Source organism: Carcharodon carcharias, chromosome 6, assembly GCF_017639515.1.
Source record: "Carcharodon carcharias isolate sCarCar2 chromosome 6, sCarCar2.pri, whole genome shotgun sequence".
Taxonomy (NCBI): domain Eukaryota; kingdom Metazoa; phylum Chordata; class Chondrichthyes; order Lamniformes; family Lamnidae; genus Carcharodon; species Carcharodon carcharias.
In genome coordinates, this window is record NC_054472.1 from 189,514,123 (window position 1) to 189,526,204 (window position 12,082).

The window sequence follows — 12,082 nt, forward strand, 5'->3', positions numbered from 1 at the left end:
TCTGTAACCTTTGCTATGGGCATGTGAAGCAGAGGTGTACTATTGATGGCTGAGTCTGAGAGAGGGAGTGCATGGAAGAAAGCTTGAATGCATGTGGTAATCCAGGGGAGAGGAACATCGGAAGGAGAGCTCAAAACCTTGGAGGTGAGCCCTTGCGGAAAGCGTCTGAGGGGAAGTGTCGGTTTGGGAGAAGATTCCAAAGCAAGTTCTTGGAGAGTGGAGAATGGTACCCTTCATGTGAAAGATGGAAATCAGTGAGACTGATTGGCTCACGGTGTGACAAGCGTCTGGTGGTTGGGGGGTGGCGGTGGCAGGCAAGTTGAGGAGAGATCCATAGCATCTGGTTGAGGTGGCATCTGTCACTTGGTTTCAGAGTGTGGTGTGCCTGACTATAGGTCACCGATTGGTTTATATGGTCTGTGTATTTACGGTCAACATTAAAGTATAAGATAGCTTTTGTAACTTGTGCTATCCTTACAAATCTGTATATATAGTTTTAGTTGTGGGTAAAGGAGATTTGTAATATAGTTCCTCTTTTCTTGTTGAATAAATGTTTTATTCTTTTGCTAAAAGTTATCAGCTGACTCCTGTGGCTCTGTTCAGTAGCTACTCTCCGCGTATCTAAAACAAACAAATAAAAGTTAGGATCTATCAAGCTGGGTTCCATCCTGGAATCAGGCTGGTCCTGTGGTAACTTCAGCTGGGGATCATAACAGTTAGGTGGAAATTTAAGCTGTGAGGAGGATATAAAGAGGCAGATGGACTGAGGCAAGATGGGAAATTATCACAGAAGTAGAAGTAGGCAATCTTGTTGATGGAGAGGATGTGGGGTTGGAACCTCAGCTCAGGATCAAACTGGTCTTCCCGAAAATTAACTGGAGGAAATTTCTGTTTGTCTGGGACTGGGTATTGGAAGATTTGCCTAACAATAAGACAGAGGAGTGGTCAAGAAAGGTCATCAACATACATGTAGAACCTGCCAACCTGTTTTTGGATGATGTCGCCAAGGAGAAACAAATCAACGCAATACAGGAGAGGGCAACCAATAAGTCCTTGGGGACACCAGAGGCAAGGGGCAAAATGAGGAGCCACCGCAGGAGGGTCTCTAGTTATGACTGGGCAAGAGCGGAACAAAGCAACAGTAGTTTAATGGGAATAGGGTCGAGAAAGCAGGATGGGTCACGCGGACAAGATAGGCTCGAAGAGGGCATGAACAATGCACAAAAGAAATGTTATGGAATGTGTTGAAGAGTCAATTCAGGAAATTAGAACCCCTACTTTTAGCCTAGGTAAAGAGCTATGTCACACAGTACGCTCTATAGCACTTGCAAAAGTTCATTACAAAAACAGTTAAATGTTTTCTTTTCAACTGTAGAGTTTGAAGTAAGAATACGCTTGCATCTTGCAAGAATGAAGAAAACATTCTCCCCATTATTTGTTTTTAATTGGTATATATTGGATAGTATTACCAATGCAGACGGTGTACTCACATTCTTTTTAATTTTATTCCTGATTGTTTCAATGACACCTGCTTCACTACTTTCACAGAGTTTCTCCGTGTTTTTTAAATCGTCACAAGCCAACTGCATTTTTTCATCTTCAAAGGTCATCATGGCATTCTGGAAAATGAAGTTTGAATTAACAATATCCATTTTGTCGTGGTTAGTGACAAGTACAGTTAAAATGATTGTACCTATCAGTCTAATAAGCTCACATTTGCTAACAAGCATGTTTAATAAATATACTCTTAATTAAAATTAAATTATACAGTAGCTGGAGCTATCACTTAACTACAGTAATTCAATGTTGTAAAAATATAAACTAATGTCTTGTCCATTTCTTATGCAAATCACAAAAGATATCCGAACACCATTAATCCTAATTCTGTACTAGTAAGACAATACTTTCAGAGAAGATGCCTTTAGTTTCTAAGTATTAAAATCTCAAACCAAATAGGTTACACCTGCAAACGCACAGAGGTATGGCAGAATTACCCTCCCGTTCAGTTTGTAGCACAGTCAGGTTTATTTATGAAAAGGATGACTTCTTTTCAGGTTATAAAATGAAGAAAGTCCCAAGGCTACATATTCAATCTATTCCTTTCAGGGTCACAAGATTTGAATACCTGAGAATTAATGGCCTTGTATGGTGTTTCAGAGTCAAGCCTGAAGAGTGAATATTTTCCCTGTCAGTTATAGTCCTATTTATTCCAGAATCTCTTTATGGATAGCAGCTTTGTCTTCCAAGTCAAAACTAAAAATTATCAGCTTTTATTTAGAACAGCAATTGAACGTGAGATTGACAATTTTACAGGGAACCAGGGCTAATAGGTCTTGAAAGTGAATGCTAATTACCATTTTCCCTAGTCCAGGAGCACTAACATCAAATGTAGCAATTCAGCTACCCAAGCCAACTATGTGAGGAATGAAAATGTGCAACCTTCCAATCTGCATGATGTTACAGAATCAGAGAATGGTTACAGCACAGAAGGAGGCCATTCAGCCCATCGTGTTTGTGCTGACTTGCCGAAGGAGCAATTCACCTAGATCCAGTTGCCCTGCTTTCTCCCTGCAGCCCTGAACATTCTTCCTTTTCAGATAGCAATCCAATTTCCTCTTGAATGCTCGACTGAACCTGCTTCCATCACACTGTCAGGCAGCGCATTCCAGATCCTAACCATTCACCGAGTGAAAAAGTTTTTGCTCATGTTGTCATTGCTCCTTTTGCCAACTACTTTAAGTCTGTGCCCTTGGGGTCTTGATCCTTACACCAATGGGAACAGTTTCTCCCAATCTATCCTGTCCCAGGCCCCTCATCAATATGAACAACTTTCAAATCTAATGCCATTTATAATATTTTACTTTTATGTCATTGTTTTATGCCATTAATCCACCAGGCCAGTGAAAAGTTGCATTAATATACATTGGAATGGTGATTAAATAGCTGCATCTTCCTATTTCCTATGCAATCTAAAAGGTTAGCAGACTTTAAAGTATTTCTAAAAAAAGTGATTGCTCAAATTTGCTGGACTATGGAGAAATCCAGAATAACTGAAGGGTGCAGAAAAACCACATCTGCTGGGGATTGAGGACTGAATAGTGGAAGCTGGGCTTTGTTAGTATGAGTGGAAGGGAAATGGCGAGGAGGGGGAGGGCTGTTACTTTGAAAGCAATGGAAAATTACCACAGATAAGCCCATTGTAATGGGACTGAAAACCTTGCAGTTGCTATAAGAGGAATCTAATTGGACTAATTGGTTAGCCTTTCAAGAGCCAGCATAGGCGCGATGGGCTGAATGATATGGCCTCCTGTGTCAGTCTATGAAAATTAAGCAAGCTAAGTCTACGACACAAGACATCAGTGGCTTTCCACTATTCCTTCACCTCATTAGTGAGTGTTATTCCAAGCAAGATGATCTTAGTTTCCCATCGTTGGTGATAGGTAGCTAGATTCCCGCTCCACAGGTTTTGCAACACTGAATTGTTTTAAAATATTCATTGCATTAAAATATAAACCTCAGTGGCTGTTCAACCAACTGCACATGAAACATTGAGCCCTTGTTGAATCATTTTCCTTTATTGTAAAATCAAGTCTTTTGACCAAATAAAATAAATACCATAAAATACACCACTCGCTAAAGCCATAAAAGCATTGTGCAATGACAACTAAGTCTGGGCATTCCTCAAGAGACAAAATGCACCACTAAAGAATACATGACCCTTACATACGTGGGAGATAATGATTTCCATGAGTCAGCAAGGTTATAAAATCAATGCATTCAATCTTTTTACATAGTCAATTTACAAATGGGATTGCAGATCCCAGTGTATAAAAGTGATCAATCTGTCAAAGATGATACAGCTGGGCAGTGGTTTTCTGACAATTGTCTCTCCTCCCCACCAACACAAGCAAATTTCTGGTCAAACTAATTTGCATATCAACAAATGTAAAATCTGTCATGAACTAATGCAATCCAACAGAGTTTAAAAACAGTTTATTTTTAAAATTGCTTTTAAAAATATATTTAAGCGATCACTTGCTATAGGTTAATACAGATAAAAATAGATTTATCACAGCAACAGTCCTGTCATGAAGCTATTAATATATATATAATATATATATATATATATATATATATGATTGGAAAATATTTTTTCTTTTAAAATAGAGGTTTAGTCTGTGGGTGTGTCCTATCTGAATTAAAACCAGCTAGTCTGGGGGCTTTGATGTGTGCTAATTTTGAGATGTAAGAGAAGTAGAGTGCATTTACATTTTTTGAATAGAGCATTCAAGGAATGGGGTGAAATCCAGTACCTTACTAGCAGAGACCAAGCAACATGTTTATATGACTAATAAAATTGTAACTATGAAAGGGGTCTTCTTGTTACAAGAGGTGGAGTTCAAAGAGGCTGGTGATACAATGTGAATTTACATTCAATGAGATGTGCTGGATATAACCGATGGTTTTCGTATTTGCAGGGCAGAGACTTTGTAAGATCAAAGCAGCTGTGAGCCTCCTACTGTCTCCACAGGAACCAAAGTGAGGGGAACCTCATTTTGAATTTGTAAGATGAAAATGCTTTGCCTGGTGTCTGGTTAAGTCTCTGGGTTGTTGCTGCCTTAATGGAGATTAGTTTGGAAATTTATCAAAAGTTATGATAGTAGTAATTTGTAACCATGTGTATATATTTCACTGCATCTCAAAGATAGCACTTAAAAATATAGGTTATGACAGTTGCTTAAAATTTCCCTCTGGGATTTTTAAATAACTCCGCTTTACCAACTGCTGGGTCATAACAAGTCCTTTAAAATCAGTGGCAATTCACCACTGCGAGTAACTCAATTTTAAAATGTTGAAAATTAATTCAGCCTGAGGGCGCGGCTTATGTTTAAAGTTCCACAATCTTGTTACACCGATATCAGAGACCTGTAACCTCATACTGGAAGTTCTGTCCGAAATAACTTTTATCACACCATAATGACTCAAGGACAATGCGTTACTAGAGGCCTAAAAAGTCTTTAGCTTTCCTTCACAATTTGGAGAGACAAAAACTGAAGTATTAAGGTTATGACTCTCCACCGGGTGAAAAAGCAGGGTACTATTGTTCACTTCTCTGTGACTACTGCTTAGAGACAGTATGTTAAGACTTGGTCAAACACAATCAATGGGTTTGTTATAACCATATTTGATGTCATATTCAAATTCTCTTATATTGTGATCGATATGCATTATTTGATGTAGAAATATGTGCATTTAAGACCATTTAATTAATGGGTTTGCAGCAAAGTATGGTCTAATAATTAATGATTAATTCCTTTTTGTGATCAAAATTGACAAAATACATACACACACAGTACTTATATGGTTACTCACCAAGAAACTAACAAAACTCGCTCCAAAGCTCATCAGAGGACTGTTGTGCCTACAAAGGATACGTGAAAATTATATACAATTAAAAACTGCAATAAATTCTTTATTCCACTCATACTTTATAATACCCCAAATGAAACACAAAACATACCTACTGTACCTTTACCAAATGTGAATAAGTAGTATCAGAACAATGTCACTTGTTAACACTATGAAAGCCTTAAATGACAACTATACATTTAACCGGCTTATTTACACAACCAAAAGCCATACAATATATGCCATGTAATTAACCATTTAATTCTAAGGTCCAGTTTTGCATAGCACATGCAATAGCCTCTCAGTTTCTAATTAACAATTCCATCCTGATTAGGTCATTTAGCTCCTCGGGCTTGTTTTGCTATTATTGGAGGAGGCAATGGCATGGTGGTAATGTCACTAGACTGGCAATCCCAAAGCAAAGACTAATAGTCTTAGAACACGGGTTTGAATCTCAACATGGCAGCTGGTGAAATTTAAATTCAATTAATAAATCTGGAATTAAAAGCTGGTCTCAGTAATAGTGACCATGAAACCACTGTTGGCTGTCTTAAAAAGCCATCTGGTTCATTAAATGTCCTTTAGAGGAGGAAATCTGTCATCTTTATCTGATCTGGCTTACATGTGACTCCAGACACAGTAATGTAGGTAACTCTTAACTGCTCTCTGAAATGGCCTTGCAAGGCACTCAGTTGTATCAAACTACTACCAATTATAAAAGGAATGAAACTGGTCTGACCACCCAGCATCAAACTAGTCACTGGAAACAACAGCAAACCCAGCCCTGTCCACTCTTTAAAGTCCTCCTTACTAATAAGTGGGTGCTTGTGCCAAAATTGGGTGGTCTGTCTCTCAGCCTAGTCAAGCAACAGCCTGACATAGTCATACTCACAGAATAATTTCTTACAAAGTCCCAGGCACCACCATCAGCATCCTTGAGGTGGTGGCACAATGGTATATAGTCGAGAGGGAGCTGCCCTGGGAGTCCTCAACATCAACTCCAGACCTCATGAAGTCTCATGGCACCAGGTCAAACATGGGTAAGGAAACCTCCTGTTGGTTACCATCTACCATGTGCCCCGCAGCTGATGAATCCGAACTCTTCCATATGGAACACAACTTGGAAGAAGCACTGAAGGTGCTGAGTGAACAGGGAACAGAATGTGTTCAGGGTGGGGGACTTCAATACCCATCACCAAGAGTGGCTCAGCAGCACCACTACTGACTGAGCTGGCCGAGTTCTAAAGAACAAAGCTGCTAGACTGCATCTGCGGAGGTGGTGAGGCAGCCAGCGACTGAGAAAACCTACTTGACCTCATCCTCACCGATCTACATATCGTAAATGCATCTGCTCATGACAGTTTTGATAGGAATGACCACTGCACAGTTCTTGTGGAGATGAAGTCCCTGCATCACAACGAGAACACCCTCTACTGTGTTGTGTGGCACTATCACTGTGCTAAATGGGATAGATTTCAAACAGATCTAGCAACACAAAACTGGGAATCCATGAGGCATTGATGGCCATCAGCAGCAGAATCGTACTCAACCACAATCTGCATGGCCTGACATAACCCCCACTCTACCATTACCATCAAGCCAGGGGATTAACCCTGGTTCAATGAAGAGTACAGGAGGGCGTGCCAGATGCAGCACCAGGCATACCTAAAAATGAGGTGTCAACCTGGCAAAGCTACAACACAGGGCTGTGTGCATGCCAAGAAGTGGAACCAGAATGCAATTGACAGAGTTAAGCGATCCATACAAACATAGAAAATAGGAGTAGATCATTCGGCCCTTCAAGCCTGCTCCATCATTCAATATGATCATGGCTGATCCTCTATCTCAACGCCACTATCCTGCTCTCTCCCCATACCCCTTGATGCCTTTAGATTCAAGAAATCTATTTCCTTCTTAAATAGCCTTCTGTGGTAAAGAGTTCCACAGGTTCACCATGCTCTGAGCGAAGAAGTTTCTCCTCATCTCAGTCCTAAATTTTGTATTCCATATCCTGAGACTGTAACCGCTTGTTCTAAACCCCACCAGCCACAGGAAACATAATCCCTGCATCCAGAAGATGACAACCAACGCATCCACTATTTCCATGGCCACCTCCTTTAGTACCCTGGGATATAGATTATCAGCTTTCAGTCCCATTAATTTCTCCAGCACTGTTGTTTCAGTAATACTAATTTCCTTCAATTCCTCCTTCTCACTCGAACCTCCATTCCCTAGCATTTCTGGGAAGTTATTTGTGTCTTCCTCCATGAAGACAGAACTAAAGTAGTTGTTTAATTGCTCTGCCATTTCCTTGCTCTCTATTATAAATTCTCCTGATTCAGACTGTAAGGGACCTACATTTGTCTTCACCAATCTTTTTCTTCTTACATACTTATAGAAGCTTTTAAAGTCCTCTTATGTTCTTTGCAAGTTTACTCTCATGCTCTATTTTTCCCCCTCTTATCAATCACTTGGAACTCATTTCCTGAATTCTAAACTGTTCTCAATCCTCAGGTTTGCTACTTTTTCTAGCAACTTTATATAACCCCTATTTGGATCAAATACTATTCTTAATTTCTTTTGTTAGCCATGGTTGGGCCACTTTTCCTGTTGTGCTTTCACATCAGAAAGGAATACATAAATCTTGCAATGCATATATTCATTCCTTAAATATTAGTCATTGCCTATCCACAATCGCGCCTCTTAATCCCCACACCGTTGTAGTTTCCTTTGTTTAGATTTAGGACCCTAGTTTCATATTGGACTACCTCACTTTCCAACCCAAAGAAGAATTCTATCATATGATGGTCACTGTCCCCTAAAGGACCCCGCACAACATGATTATTAATTAACCCCTTCTCATTGCACAAAACCAAATCAAGGATAGCCTGTTCCCTAATTGGTTCCTCAACATGCTGGTCTTAAAAAAAATACCCATCTCGTACACACTCCAGGAATTCATTTGCCACAGTATTATTGCTAATTTGGTTTGCCCAGTCTAGATTAAAGTCACCCATGATTACTGTAGCACCCTTGTTACTTGCATCTCTAATTTCCTGTTTAATACTGTCCCCAACCTTGCCACTACTGTTTGGAGGCCTACAGACAATGCTCACTAATGTGTTCCACGCATTGTTGCTTCTTAGCTCCACCCAGACTGATTCTACATTTAGATTTTCTGAGCCAATATCCTTCTCTCACTATTGCACTGATTTCATCCTTAAATTAACTAACAATGCCACATCACCACCTTTTCCTTTGTGCCCGTCCTTCCTAAATATCGAATACCCTTGGATATTCAGTTCCCAGCCTTGGTCACCCTGCAGCCATGTCTCTGTAATCACAATCATATCATATCCGTTTACATCTATTTGCACGGTTAATTCATCTACTTTATTGCAAATGCCCCGTGTGTTCAGATACAGTGCCTTTAGACTTCTCTTTTTACACATTTTTTTGAATCAACTGATCGGATCTAAGCTCTCCAGTCCTGCCATATCCATTCGTGAATGGTGGGGGACAATTAACCAACTAACTAGAGGATGCGACTCCACAAATATCCCCATCCACATTGATAGGTGAGCCCGGCACATCAGTGCAAAAGATAAGGTTGAAGCATTCGCAACAATCTTCAACCAGAAGTGTGGAGTGGATCCATCTCAGCCCCCCTCCAGAAAGATGCCAGTCCTCAGCCTATTCGATTCACTTCAGCAAGAAATGGCTGAAGGCACTAGATACAGAAAGGCAATGGGCCCTGCCAACATTCCAGCAATAGTTGGAAGATTTGTGCTCCAGAACTAGCTGCGCCCCTAGCCAAGCTGTTGCAGTACAGCCACTGCACTTGCATCTATACGGCAATGTGGAAAATTGCACAGGTATGTCCTGTACACAAAAAGAGCAAACCCAGCTAGACCAATTACCACTTTATTAGTCTACTCTTGAGCAATAGAAAAGTGACGGAAGGTGTCAGTGACAGTGCTATCGAGTGGCATTTGCTGAGCAATAACCTGCTCACTGATGCAGTCTGGGTGCCACCAGGGGCCACTCAGCTCCTGACTTTATTACAGCCTTGGTTCATACATGGACAAAACAGCTGAAACAAAAACAAAATTACCTGGAAAAACTCAGCAGGTCTGGCAGCATCGGCGGAGAAGAAAAGAATTGACGTTTCAAGTCCTCATGACTCTTCGACAGAACTTGAGTGAATCCAAGAAAGGGGTGAAATATAAGCTGGTAGCAAGGCAAAAGAGAGATACGGAAATCTTGTCGCAGAGACGAACAGAACTTCTTCAAGGAGGTAGGCATTTCTTGAAGAGCAGTGGCAGTCAATTAAACACAGAGATAAAAACAAAAAAACTGCGGATGCTGGAAATCCAAAACAAAAACAGAATTACCTGGAAAAACTCAGCAGGTCTGGCAACATTGCTTGAGGTGAGGTGAGGTGAGAGTGACTGCCCTTGACATCAAGACAGCATTTGACTGTGTGTGGCATCAAGGAGCTGTAACAAAACTGGAAATCAGGGGGAAACTCTTCACCGGTTGGAGTCATACACAACACAAAGGAAGATGGTTATAATTGTTAGACGCCAAGCATCTCAGTCCCAGGACATCGCTGCAGGAGTTCCTCAGGGTAGTGTCCTAGGCCAAACCATTTTCAGCTGCTTCAACAATGACCTTCCTTCCATTATAAGGTCAGAAGTGGGGATGTTCACCGATAATTGCACAACATTCAGCATTATTTGCGTCTCTTCAGATGCTGAAGCAGTCCCTGCCAATATGTAGCAAGAGTTGGATAACATTCAGCTTGGGTTGACAAGTGGCAAGTAACATTCATGCCACACAAGTGCCAAGCAATGATCATCTCCAACAAGAGAGAATCCAACCATCTCCCCTTGATGATCACTGGCATTACCATCACTGAATCCCCCACTAACAACATCCAGGGGGTTACCATTGAGCAGAATCAGAACTGGACTAGCCATATAAATACTGTGGCTACAAGAGCAGGTCAGAGGCTAGGAATTCTGTGGCAAGTAACTCATCTCCTGTCTCCCCAAAATCTGTCCAACATCTACAATGCACAAGTCAGGGGTATGATGGAATACTCCCCACTTGCCTGGATGAGCGCAGCTCTAACAACACAAGAAGGTAGACACCATCCAGGACAAAGCAGACCACTTGATTGGTACCCCATCCACAAACATTCACTCTCTCCACCACCAATGCACAGTGGCAATGTGTGCCATCCACAACATGCACTGCAGCAACTCATCATGGCTCCTGCGACAGCACTTCCAAATCCGCAAGCTACAAGGGCAAGGACAGCAGGCGCATGGGAACACCAACTGCAAGTTCCCCTCCAAGTCACACACCACCCCAACTGGGAACTATATCCCTATTCCTTTAATGTCATTGGGTCAAAATCCTGGATTTCCCTCCGAACAGCTCTGTAGGTGTACCTACACCACATGGACTGTCGCGGTTCAAGAGGCAGCTCACCACCACCTTTTCAAGGGCAATTAAGGGTGGGCAATAAATGCTGGCCTAGCCAGCGACACCCACATCCCATGAAAGAACAAACAAAATAATCAAAATCATTGTCTGATGTGGTGGTGAAACACATTCAACAGCTGACTTCTAAAGTGAATTGGATGACTATTTGAGAGAGAAGAGTATGCTGGGGAAACAGTAAAACAGTGGGACTAACTGAGTTCCTCTTCAAAAGAGCTGGAGCAGACTCGATGGGTCAAATGGCCTCCTTCTGTGCTGAACTCTAAGGTTGATCTGTGATCCAACTCCATGTAAAATAAGAGAAAAGACATCAAGTTGAACTGCCGTTTTTTGCACAGCTACTATCCTCCACATTATAAATTACCCATCAATATATTCCTACAACAAAGTTTTGTCAAGGAAGCACTTCAATTTTATTATTTGCATCTGCATGCGAATATACTACCCCAACACCATGGGCTCTTATCTTATTAAGTAGCCTTATGTGTGGTATCTTATCAAAAGCCTTTTGGACATCCAAATAAATTACATCTACTGGTTCCCCTTTATCTATCCTGCTTGCTGCCTCGACGAATTCTAATAAATTTGTCAGGCATGATTTTTCCTTCATGAAGCCATGTTGACTCTGCTTGGTTATATTATGCATTTCTAAATGCTCTGCCATTACATCCTTTATAATAGACTTCAACATTTTCCCAATGACGAGTGTTAAACTAACTGGCCTATAGTTACCTGTTTTTATCTCCCTCCGTTTTTGAATAAGAGTGTTACATTAGCAGTTTTTTAATCTTCTGGGACTTTTCCAGGATCTAAGGATTCTTGGAAGGTTACTACCAGTGCATCCACTACTTGTGCAGCTACTTCCTTTAATACCCTAGGATGCAACCCATCAGGTCTGGGGGACTTAACGGCCATTAGCTCCATTAGTTTCCCTAGTACTTTTTCTCCAGTGATAGTTATTGTATTTATTTCCTGCCCCCCCTCTTTTGCCTCTTGATTATTTAGCATTTTTGGAATGCTTTTAGTGTCTTCTACCATGAAGACTGATGCAAAGTATTTATTCAACTTCTCTGCCATTTCCTGGTTCCTCATTATTATTTCCACAGCCTCATTCTGGAGGGTGTCTATGTTCACTTCGGCCTCTCTCTTCCTTTTTATATAA

The 12,082-nt window shown here is 40.9% G+C and overlaps 1 protein-coding gene across 1 annotated transcript in view; it reads right to left on the reverse strand.

Annotated features, from left to right (window-relative positions):
- The window catches only part of ttc39c (tetratricopeptide repeat domain 39C), a 127,055-nt gene that overhangs the window by 96,777 nt on the left and 18,196 nt on the right, over window positions 1–12,082 (reverse strand). The window contains exons 2-3 of the mRNA XM_041190568.1: window positions 5,374–5,422; window positions 1,491–1,619 (exon numbers count right to left, since the gene is read on the reverse strand). Coding sequence (XP_041046502.1) covers window positions 1,491–1,619; window positions 5,374–5,422 — 178 coding nt within the window. The remainder of the gene's footprint in view (window positions 1–1,490; window positions 1,620–5,373; window positions 5,423–12,082) is intronic.